Here is a 12,989-nt window from a genome sequence, read left to right on the forward strand (position 1 = left end):
CAGGTTTCAACAAAATTTGATCAAAAATAGTGTTTGTGTGTACATCCCACTACACTGTTCTAGTACTGATCTCACACAAACAAACCTGCAGGATGTTGTTGGCTTTTACCTGTTCTCCGTAGTTTAACTGGTGATGGACCTGCAAAGTGAAATAGTGTTAAATAGATATGATAGAAATTGATATATCCAGTAAAAAATTACAGCCAAGTGGCTTTTCATAAACAGGTATTTGACTTTGCACTTGGATACAAAATATTTGTACTTATTAGGCCAAGATGAGATTGTGTAAAGAAACTTTTTTCTTGCAACATATTACACCAGTATATATGTCTGTAAAAATTTTGGCACAGAACTTGAATGTTTGCAATACAACAGATCTATTTCAAAGGAAACCATATAATGCCCTGCTCTTTTCAAATACAATACAGATGAATCTACCAAATCCCTAGATGATATACATGAATTCATTTATCAAATAGTTCTAAAGCTTAACATTGAACTCATCTGTATATAAATGAAATATACTTAAACAAGAGGGCCATGGGCCTTAACGATCACCCGAGTCTTAAACATATAGCTTAATCTTCTATGTATTTGCAATATATTTCTAAACAGTTCCTATGTAAATAGTAGTATAGTTTCGCCCCTCCTCATAATTCTAACCAAATTTGTATCATTTTCATTAAAATGTGATTTTCCTGCATTAGCTGTATTCAAGTTTACCACCTCTCTAGGGAGAAACATGGAAGCTATGGGCCATGAAATTTACAATTTTGATAAAAATCACCGAAGATCTTTCAATCCTAAAGTATTTGATTCTACCAAATCTGGGTCTTGAGAAGAGTTTTGAAATTCCAGTCAATTTGATCCAAAACAGGGGATTTACATTCAGCAAATTTTGAATTTTGGCGGGAAAACATTCTTCAAAGTTACAATATTTGCGTCATTTTGGATGGTTTGACCTTGAAACGTTGCACACATCTTCATAAAATAGCTTCTTTAAAATATGAATATATATATCTAAATCATTTTGAAAGATTTTTTATTTTGTTTTTATTTTTTCATCATTTGACCCCTGTGTGCCAAACATCAAACTTTCATGTGTATAGATAAACGAACAGAAACCTTTTATGTCCAATTTTGGGTGATTTTTTAACTTTGGCGTGAAAAAATTGGATTTATTTTAGTGCCATGTCTCTGTCATTTTTCATCTGATATCATAAAACTTGCATTCTGTTTCAGCGGATCATGGTCTTTCATATGCGACCAAAACAAGAGGCCCAATGGGCCTGTATCGCTCACCTGGCTCTACTATGTTGATTACCTCTTTATTAAAATATCACAGTAAGCTAGATTTATTCGTATTAAAAGATTTTCTAGTCCTACATTCCAGCATTCTATTGGCCTAATATTAGGTCTTGCAGGCTCTTGGCTATCGCAAAATTATTGTTTACAGATTTAAGCCGATTTCACCCCTGTGACCTTTAATGAAGGTCAACGTCATTTATTTGAACAAACTTTGTAGCCCTTCACCCGAGCATGCTACAGGCCCAATATCAAGTCCCTGGGCCTCTTAGTAATTGAGAAGAAGTCGTTTGAAGATTATAGCCTATTTGACCCATGTGACCTTGAATGAAAGCCAAGGTCATTTATTTGAACAAACTTTGTAGCCCTTCACCCCAGCATGCTGCAGGCACAATATCAAGTCCCTGGGCCTCTTGGTTATTGAGAAGAAGTCGTTTGAAGATTATAGCCTATTTGACCCATGTGACCTTGAATGAAGGTCAACGTCATTTATTTGAACAAACTTTGTAGCCCTTCACCCCAGCATGCTACAGGCTCAATATCAAGTCCCTGGGCCTCATGGTTATTGAGAAAAAGTCGTTTGAAGATTATAGCCTATTTGACCCATGTGACATTGAATGAAGGTCAACGTCATTTATTTGAACAAACTTTGTAGCCCTTCACCCCAGCATGCTACAGGCCCAATATCAAGTCCCTGGGCCTCTTAGTAATTGAGAAGAAGTCGTTAGAAGATTATAGCCTATTTGACCCATGTGACCTTGAATGAAGGTCAAGGTCATTTATTTGAACAAACTTTGTAGCCCTTCACCCCAGCATGCTACAGGCCCAATATCAAGTCCCTGGGCCTCTTGGTTATTGAGAAGAAGTTCTTTGAAGATTATAGCCTATTTGACCCATGTGACCTTGAATGAAGGTCAAGGTCATTTATTTGAACAAACTTTGTAGCCCTTCACCCCAGCATGCTACAGACCAAATACCAAGTCCCTGGGCCTCTTGGTTATTGAGAAGACGTCGTTTGAAGATTATAGACTATTTGACCCATGTGACCTTGAATGAAGGCCAAGGTCATTTATTTGAACAAACTTGGTAGCCCTTCACCCCAGCATGCTACAGGCCCAATATCAAGTCCCTTGGCCTCTTGGTTATTGAGAAGAAGTCGTTTGAAGATTATAGCCTATTTGACCCATGTGACCTTTAATGAAGGTCAACGTCATTTATTTGAACAAACTTTGTAGCACTTCACCCAAGCATGCTACAGGCCCAATATCAAGTCCCTTGGCCTCTTGGTTATTGAGAAGAAGTCACTTGAAGATTATAGCCTATTTGACCCATGTGACCTTGAATGAAGGTCAACGTCATTTATTTGAACAAACTTTGTAGCCCTTCACCCAAGCATGCTACAGGCACAATATCAAGTCCCTGGGCCTCTTGGTTATTGAGAAGAAGTCGTTTGAAGATTATAGCCTATTTGACCCATGTGACCTTGAATGAAGGCCAAGGTCATTTATTTGAACAAACTTTGTAGCCCTTCACCCCAGCATGCTGCAGGCACAATATCAAGTCCCTGGGCCTCTTGGTTATTGAGAAGAAGTCGTTTGAAGATTATAGCCTATTTGACCCATGTGACCTTGAATGAAGGTCAACGTCATTTATTTGAACAAACTTTGTAGCCCTTCACCCCAGCATGCTACAAGCTCAATATCAAGTCCCTGGGCCTCATGGTTATTGAGAAGAAGTCGTTTGAAGATTATAGCCTATTTGACCCATGTGACATTGAATGAAGGTCAAGGTCATTTATTTGAACAAACTTTGTAGCCCTTCACCCCAGCATGCTACAGGCCCAATATCAAGTCCCTGGGCCTCTTAGTAATTGAGAAGAAGTCGTTAGAAGATTATAGCCTATTTGACCCATGTGACCTTGAATGAAGGTCAAGGTCATTTATTTGAACAAACTTTGTAGCCCTTCACCCCAGCATGCTACAGGCCCAATATCATGTCCCTTGGCCTCTTGGTTATTGAGAAGAGGTCGCTTGAAGATTATAGCCTATTTGACCCATGTGACCTTGAATGAAGGCCAAGGTCATTTATTTGAACAAACTTTGTAGCCCTTCCCCCCAGCATGCTACATACCCAATATCAAGTCCCTTGGCCTTTTGGTTATTGAGAAGAAGTTGTTTGAATGAAAAAGTTGACGCCGGACGGCCGGACAGACGGCCGGACGGACGGACGGACGGACGGACGACGGACGCCGCACCACGGCATAAGCTCACTTGCCCTTCGGGCAGGTGAGCTAAAAAACCACAATTTAAGATTTTTATTTTTGACCTACTTTTGTCCTCATAACATGCTAAGGCATTTGACCTTTAAGTTTGACATTCTCTGATAGTGTGTCATTGAGAAAAAAAAGCCCTGACCAAATGCTAGCCAATTTCCATTAAAAATGAAACATTTACAATTTTGGCAGACCTTTAGCCAAGGAAGGTTTCAACAAGGGCCCAATGGGCCCAAATCGCTCACCTGCAATGCAGTGATCTTTTCATATATGGATCCTGCAGTTATTTGAAAGCATGCTACAGGACCAATATAATGTCTCTCTGCACTTTGGCTTTTCACTAAAAGTCATTTAAAGATTTAAGCATACTTGATCGACGTGACCTTGAATGAAGGTCAAGGTCATTCATTTGAACAAACTTGGTAGCCCTTCACCCCAGCATGCTACAGGCCAAATATTAGGTCTCTGGGACTCTTGGTTATTGAGAAGAAGTCGTTTAAAGATTTTAGCCTTTTTGACTCCTGTGACCTTGAATGAAGGTCAAGGTCATTCATTTGAACAAACTTGGTAGCCCTTTACCCCAGCATGCTACAGACCCAATATCAACTCTCTGGGACTCTTGGTTATTGAGAAGTCGTTTAAAGATTTTAGCCTTTTTGACTCCTGTGACCTTGAATGAAAGTCAAGGTCATTCATTTGAACAAACTTGGTAGCCCTTCACCCCAGCATGCTACAGGCCAAATATTAGGTCTCTGGGACTCTTGGTTATTGAGAAGAAGTCGTTTAAAGATTTTAGCCTTTTTGACTCCTGTGACCTTGAATGAAAGTCAAGGTCATTCATTTGAACAAACTTGGTAGCTCTTTACCCCAGCATGCTACAGGCCAAATATTAGGTCTCTGGGACTGTTGGTTATCGAGAAGAAGTCGTTTAAAGATTTTAGCCTTTTTGGCCCCTGTGACCTTGAATGAAGGTCAAGGCCATTCATTTGAACAAACTAGGTAGCCCTTCATCCCAGCATGCTACAGACCCAATATCAACTCCCTGGGACTGTTGGTTATTGAGAAGAAGTCGTTTGAAGATTTTAGCCTTTTTGACCCCTGTGACCTTGAATGAAGGTCAAGGTCATTCATTTGAACAAACTTGGTAGCCCTTCACCCCAGCATGCTACAGGCCAAATATTAGGTCTCTGGGACTCTTGGTTATTGAGAAGAAGTCGTTTAAAGATTTTAGCCTTTTTGACTCCTGTGACCTTGAATGACGGTCAAGGTCATTCATTTGAACAAACTTGGTAGCCCTACACCCCAGCATGCTACAGACCCAATATCAACTCCCTGGGACTCTTGGTTATTGAGAAGAAGTCGTTTAAAGATTTTAGCCTTTTTGACCCCTGTGACCTTGAATGAAGGTCAAGGTCATTCATTTGAACAAACTTGGTAGCCCTTTACCCGAGCATGCTACAGACCCAACATCAACTCCCTGGGATTCTTGGTTATTGAGAAGAAGTCGTTTAAAGATTTTAGCCTTTTTGACTCCTGTGACCTTGAATGAAGGTCAAGGTCATTCATTTGAACAAACTTGGTAGCCCTTCACCCCAGCATGCTACAGACCCAATATCAAGTCCCTGGGTCTTTTGGCTATTTAGAAGAAGTCGTCTAATTTTTTGTTAGCCTGTTTGACTCCTGTGACCTTGAATGAAAGTCAAGGTCATTCATTTGAACAAACTTGGTAGCCCTTTACCCCAGCATGCTACAGACCCAATATCAACTCCCTGGGACTGTTGGTTGTTGAGAAGAAGTCGTTTGAAGATTTTAGCCTTTTTGACTCCTGTGACCTTGAATGAAGGTCAAGGTCATTCATTTGAACAAACTTGGTAGCCCTTCACCCCAGCATGCTACAGGCCCAATATTAGGTCTCTAGGCCTTTTGGTTATTGAGAAGAAGTTGCTTGAATGGAAAGTTGACGCCGGACGGACGGCCGGACGGCCGACGGCCGGACGGACGACGGACGCCGCGCCACGGCATAAGCTCACTTGCCCTTCGGGCAGGTGAGCTAATAATATTTCATCAAAAATAGTTCAGGAGTTTTTGAGAAGTCGAAAATGTAAAATGTAAACTAACAAAAGACAATGACAGAAGCTTTGCTCAGGTGACCTAAAAACCCACTACAAATTCTAACGTACAATCACAACTTTATTAGTGAAAAGATGAAGAGCGTAGGTAGCTACTTGAGAATTATGATACCTGTTTTTCGGGAAAAACCCAAAAGAGAGATTGCATGTGTTGTCTGTTTTTCAAACCCCACAAACCTCGATATTGTTTAGACCTTTTCTTGCAATTCAAGCCAAATGTTTAGACTTGTGAACATTTAATCCATTGCTGGACTTTTTTTTGTCAAATTGAATGTCTTCTTTTTGCTCTGCAGGATGTATTGGAGATTTCGGAATTATGGAAAACAAAGACTTTTTACTGATAATGTAAATATTCTACGACTCCCAAACTGGGAGAACACAATATTAAATTATACCAGTAACAGTAAGGCTTCTGCCTAAATGCTCAATAATAAAGGCAAAGTGAGCTGGGGGTACAAAAAGATATACCCCCACCCTCCTTATCAATAAAATGAATCTGTCCAGTGGTTCATAAGATATCATATGTACCAGTTTCTTTTTGGAAGTGGTCAAGTGCAGCCTCTGACATTGACAGAAGACCACCTAAATCTAATCAGCTATAGAATTTCATCTGGCATGTTATGGTCTGAATATGAACTAAATTCTGTCCAGGAGTTCAAGATTTATCTGGTACTCAAGTTTTTTTATTTTAAAATTGGCCATGTGTGACCTTTAACCTGGACCAATGACAACCAAAATGTGTAAATCAAGTGTAGAATTTCATGTTGTGATGATATGGTACAAATATCAACTAATTCTGTCCAGGACAACCAGGATATCAAGAAATATCCTGTGGTACACTATTTTTTAAAGTGGTCAAGTACAACATTTGAATTTAACCTTTTTCGATGGCCACCAAAATCTAATTTGGTTTAGAATATGATGATATGATGGCTATATGGTGTGAATATGAATTAAATCTCTCCATGCAGGGGTTCACAAGATATTGTATACACAAGTTTGTTATGAATGCATGCACAGTGACACACAAAGTGTACCCCGATTACTTAAGTAGGGTGTTAAAATATGGGCTATTTCCTTCAGGATTTTTTATTCTGATTGAACATTTCTGATATACAAACAAAGTTCTCACCTCCATTCTGGATATCCCTGATTTTCTTTTCTTCATTCTCCACATGTGTAGCTAGCTGACGGTGAGTGCGCTTCAATTTTTTAACCAAAGCTTTATAATCCCCCACAGCTATTGTCCCATAGTCCATAAGACGGTCAAAGAGGTCAAATACATCAGCAATGCGATGTTTAATGTCTCTCTCAGTCAACGGGTCTTTTCTGAATTGTTCTTTCAACTGTTTGAGCTGATCATCGTTCAGCCACTCATGAAGGTGATTCTTTAAGTTGTTATGGATAGCTATCTCATTAGATTGTTGACAATCCGAGGGTCCTGGCCTCGGGCTGGCAGCCATTTTCTAACAAACCTGAAAAAAAAAGAATAATAATCTATGTGCAAACAACAAGCAAATCTAAGATACTTATATCTTTATCATCTAATGCATCAATGATAAGAGGCTGAAAGGGCTCATATTCCTCATCCGTTACAAAATTACATATTCAAGAACTATAAAGTTAAGGTTGGACAAGTTTAACACTACTCAATGTTATGCTCTACAACTGCACGTCTTGACTCAAAATACCTAAAAATGAATTGCCAAAGTGTCAAGATTGGACTGCACATTGATTCACAATTTAAGACAGCTAGGGACTCAAATAAATACATTTGTTACATAATATCTAAGGGTTATCAAACATAACAGCATTAGTAAAGGTTTCCTTAAATTATGGATATTCATTGACCGAGTTTCCCCTAAATAGTAAAAGTAACAAACCAATGCCCAAAGGGCAATTTTTTGTAGCTTTATTTTGGAATCTCAACTGCTTCAAAGATTTAACCCCGAAACTTAGTCCTGCTATTCCCTAGGGGTGTGAAAAGACCCAAAGAACGACATGATTGTGTTTAAAGAAACTACAAGTCTTTTGGTTTCAAAGATATAAGAAAGCAACTACCGTATTTGACCTCATAAGGGCACAGAGCTCGGATAATTGACAGTGGGAGCGCCCTTATTAAGATTATAGTTATTCTGAAGTTTTATGAAACAGACTATACCTTATAGCAGAATACCCAAGGCTGTGGAAACGGTAAAATATTCAGTCATAAAAATATTCCAGATGAACTTAGATATCTATTCATTATCATATATTAAGCATTAAACATCACTTGAATATTCCTGTAAATTTGTAAACCATGCCAGCTGATCTTCAGACCAGAGAATGTGTTCCATCATTTATGTTCAAATGGAACTCTTTTGTGTTCTATTTATGGACACAGGTGATTTCCCAGATCATATCAGACATCGTTTTCATTGACCTAATAATTGATTTACAATGTCTTTTACTAGCTTTCTGTTCTGAACAAAAGTTATTTATCAACAAGAATGAAGTCTTTTACTTTATCTTCAAATAAAGATGGTAAGTTATTATTTGTATGTGTGTTTAGTTTCGGGTGTTCTTTGCACTGACCTGTCATCCGTAGGAATAGACAAAATGTGACGAAAACTGTCTTCCAGTTTAACTTGAACACATAAAGTTGCAAAACATTTCAAATGAATTATTACTTTTGAACACCATTTTGACACTCAGTCAAAGATGTATTTCCTTGAAAAAACGTAGAGGCGCCCTTATTAGGTCAAAGACGGTAAGTCTGCTCTTTTGCAATACAATGTATATCATTTTATATAAGACCTACAGCCAATTTCATCTTGAGTTAATATTAGATAAAATTTTATCAACATTTAAATATACTTGGCAAAGTCAGGATGACAGATTCAAGTATATACGAAATTAATTAAAGAGTAATGTCTTAAGACTTGAAAAATAAAAACATTCACTCCTTATGAAAATAGGATGACGTCATAGGACTACAGGTGGAAAAGACGGGAATTCCCCAGGTGGGAGTTCCCCGTCCACTGTAATATGTCAGGCGTTACTGTCGAGTACCCGAGTGCTCTTATTTGCCATATTAAATATATACAGTGACATATAATTTCTTAGGCAGTGAAAACTTCAAACTTTAAGTTGATATAAATTTCACATCGTTTGAACTTCAAATGAGTGATCTAGGGGATGGAGTCACTAATTACAACCTAGGTTAGTTGTGCGAGTCGCGATATCAGTTGATTCGGGCGCGAGGAATTACCCAAATCTACCCAAATCTACCTTAATCTACTATGTAAATCAAACAAAATCATACTTACAGCTGATAATTTGGGAACGTGAACTTGTTAAATCAATTTTTAGTGCATCATTGTCGCGTAAAGCACCATGATTCGATCTAATGTACACAAACACTCTAACTTACAACCCCTGCTTAATTTTGATTCTTAAACCAATCGACAAAGACCGTACGTAATAATTATTAAAAAATGACAAAAACATTGTTATGATACGTTATTGATGTAATATATATTGATGTCCGTATAAACACTTATTTTGGTTTGACCGGGCTTGAGACGCGAATGGTGGCTGTGAATAATATTACACAAATTTAATATGGCATAAAGGCAGACATTTTAATCAATACAAATGCTCCTATATCACACTTTTAAGAATCTGATCATAGTAAGAAGGACCATTTTAAGACAAATTGTTTAACTGGTGAGTTTGGGGCCTTTTTCAGAAATATGCATAGTTTACCCAAAACGAACGGTTGAAAATTGTTTTTTTCTAAAAACAGTCTTCTTGTCATGTCTAGAGTTCTTTATAGTGTCATTTGCATTTCAAGGTCAAAATAAAAACAGTGTTTATATATCATAAAGTCAAATCTGGTAAAACCAATGCTGCTATTTTGCGCTTTAGACTCTTGTGAGCAAAACGACAGAGCTATTTGATGCAATTGATGGGATACAAATGAGCTAATGATGTTCCCCATTAAACATGCATTTTTCGCATGTTTTGTTGAAATTTATAAACAGCTTAACAAATTACATGTCAACAGCAAGTCCCACTGTTTGCCATGATAAATCATGTTAAATTGCACCATAGTAGGAAATTTTGATTGGATTTGCTGTTTAGATGCTCTTAAAATTTAGTATTGCCAGGAAGTCAGAAGTGTCTTTTTGTTTTGCTTTACTTGACGAATCCAGAATCGTGAATGGGGCTACCAAACTCACAAGTGACAATGGGCTATATGTAGAAACCGGTTAGGACCCCTCGTTGTATGAAGAAAAACATAAAACTTTCTAATTTCATAAAATTGTTCATAGTCAGTGTCCTTTTTACCTAGCCAACGCTCTATCGAGATCTGCTCGTCATACCAATATACATTCTCATAACACCAGAAAAGCAAGCAATTAGTAGTGCACTTAGTTTACCTGTGCTGTAGTGCACTACTAGTAGTCTATTATAGGTCCCTGTTTAAGGGGCATCTAAACAGCAAATTCAGTCAAAACATTGATATTTTACAGGCCTATAAATCCCTATTATGGTGCAATGTCACAGAAGTAACATGGTGAACTTTTAGTATGTACCATGGCAAACCCTCGGTCTTGCTGTTGACATGTAATTTGTTAAGCTGTTTGTAAATTTCAACAAAACGTAGGAAAAATGCATGTTTCAGGGGGACATAATTAACTCATTTGTATCCCATATATTACACAAACTTGCCATGTCGTTTTGCTCACAAGTGTCTAAAGCACAAAATAGGAGCATTGGTTTGACCAGCTTTGACGTTATTATATGTATAAACGCTGTTTTTATTTTGACCTTGAATTGCAAATGGCGGTCGTGAACGATATCACACAAATATGGCATATAAGGAGGTATTTAAAACATCAAAAATGCTCTTATTAGACAATATAAAGTATTCTTGAAGTGGCAAGAAGACTGCTTTTATAAAAAAATGTTCAACCATTGAGTTTGGGGTAAAATATGCCTATTTCTGAAAAAGGCTGCAAACTCACCATTTTAACAAATTGACATTCAAATGTTCATGTTACTATGATGAGATGTCTTAAAAGTACGATATAGGAGTTTTGTTATTAACTGAAATGCCTCCTTTAAGCCATATTTGTGTAATATTATTCTCAGCTGCCATTTGCATTTCAAGGTCAAAACAAAATAAGTGTTTATACGTACATACAGTAAAATTCGGTCAAACAAATGCTCCTATCCTGTGCTATAGACACTTGTGAACATAACAGCATGGCTATTTTTCAGGTTTGATCATTTGCGTGACTTAGAATTATTCCATGCCAAATCTTACCACAAAGTTACTCTACAGAAGAAACTGGTAGCATCTATAGCATATTATTGGTGATTGTAAGAAGCTACATGTCCAAACAAACATTTTGGTATATTACATGACATTTTTTGTGCAAATCTTAAGCAGAGACCTATATACTATATAGTATATAGGTCTCTGTCTTAAGGTATATTTATTCGTGTTTAAAATTCAACACTATTCTGCTATATAGATGACCCTTTGAGTGCACTAGGGTGTAAAGGTTAGCTTACATTCAACTGTACAAATGTATCATAGGTACTTCCTATATACGAGATTAAAGAGTAATGTCTTAAGACTTGAAAAACAAAAACACACACTCCTGATGACGTCATACTAGGACCACAGGTGGAAAAGGCGGGAATTCCCCAGGTGGGAGTTCCCCGTCCACTGTAAAATGTCAGGCGTTACTGTCGAGTACCCGTGTGCTCTTATTTGCCATTAAATCTATACAGTGACATATTTTCGTAGGCAGTGAAAACTTCAAACTTTAATTTGATATAAATTTCACATCGTTTGAACTTCAAATGAGTGAATGAGGGGATGGATGATTCATAGGAATTCCCACCATATATCTACTTTCGATTTTAATTTACATTAATTCAATTCACGAACAGCGATGTACATGTATATAGGCCTATACTGTAGGAATATGAATTAAATAAGAACATAAATAAGAAGCCGTTACCCGACTCTGTGCTGTAAGTCACAGACACAACGTTAACTTCACCGAAAATAAAATGGCCAGTGGTGATCAGCCCTGTTCGATAAACTTTCAGCAAACAAACTAACTTTCATCCCTTCTTATGTCATTTCTTAGTTCTGTAATGTGTTTTTAAAACTATACGATGCCACGCCATAATTACCTGCTTTTCCTGACCAGTCCGATAGCTACATGTATAGATACTTTAGCCAACTGTTGCCTAGCTGCCAAGGTCCGTCACTGGGTATAACGAGACATGCGCAATAGGAACCTTTTTTTTCAAATATGACATCATCTTTCGCACATTTCGGCACTACAGCCAATTGAGTTTTTACCTATTTAATTCAGAAAAATGTATCTAAACTGTATTTCGAATAAAGATATATCGCTATATATTCAAGCACAGATATCCCTATTTTAATTTCTTAAACTTTATTTGTATGTCTTTTGTAGAAATATGCATTGAGAAATAGAGATAAAGTTATAGCTGTATTGAAATAGACCTAGGTGTATATATGTATTTTATATATGAATACATTGTACGTATAATAGAGATATTTCAATTTGATATATATTAGTACCTGTTTGGTATGCCAAGCACTGGGCCGATACACGTCCACAACATATAAATCTATGTCTGAGACTGTGACGCATAATACTTTTAGTAGGCCCAATGCATTTTGGCGAATTTTCAGGTTTGTGAATTTTCAAGAAAATCAATAGAAAAATAAGTCATGAAAAATCATTGAAAAATTGTTAAATATGCATGAAACATCAAGTAAATATTTACTTTGTGTCTCAATACATTTTGCATGTTTGTATACTTTATCCTACGTTTACTTTAAGTACTGTGAATAGGTTGCGTTTTCCGGCAACTATATTACTGTGGACAAGTCGAAGTGTATAATATAAAGACGGCTTGCTCATTTGCATATACGATTACGACCCCCTTAATTATTTAAAAAAAGTCATTGAAAACATAAACTTGTATCAATACATGGCCAAGGATAGTTCATAAGGAGTACTGAAGTGCACTTTCATGCAATAATTTGTGAAATGATAAAAAAGTAAACAAACTTGACTAAATTGTCCCTTTAAAACAGAATATGCCTAACTCCAACAACGTTAGCGGTATATGTTAACATTATAGGAATTAGAACAGTAGAAACAAAGAAAACAGTATTTCAAAGAAGGCAATCATCGGCATATACGTGAAACGTAAGCAGCTTTCAAAAAAAAACAAATCAA

The 12,989-nt window shown here is 37.1% G+C and overlaps 1 protein-coding gene across 1 annotated transcript; it reads right to left on the reverse strand.

Annotated features, from left to right (window-relative positions):
* Positions 1-75: 75 nt before the first annotated feature.
* LOC117319746 lies at positions 76-11,996 on the reverse strand (the record flags this gene model as incomplete). Its single annotated transcript, XM_033874498.1, has 3 exons — positions 11,905-11,996; positions 6,839-7,181; positions 76-139 (listed from the first exon to the last, which is right to left on the reverse strand). Coding segments are annotated over exons 2-3 (395 nt in total), but the record flags the coding sequence as incomplete, so codon positions are not given.
* Between the last annotated feature and the right edge of the window lie 993 nt (positions 11,997-12,989).

Source organism: Pecten maximus, unplaced genomic scaffold (genome assembly GCF_902652985.1).
Source record: "Pecten maximus unplaced genomic scaffold, xPecMax1.1, whole genome shotgun sequence".
Classification (NCBI taxonomy): domain Eukaryota; kingdom Metazoa; phylum Mollusca; class Bivalvia; order Pectinida; family Pectinidae; genus Pecten; species Pecten maximus.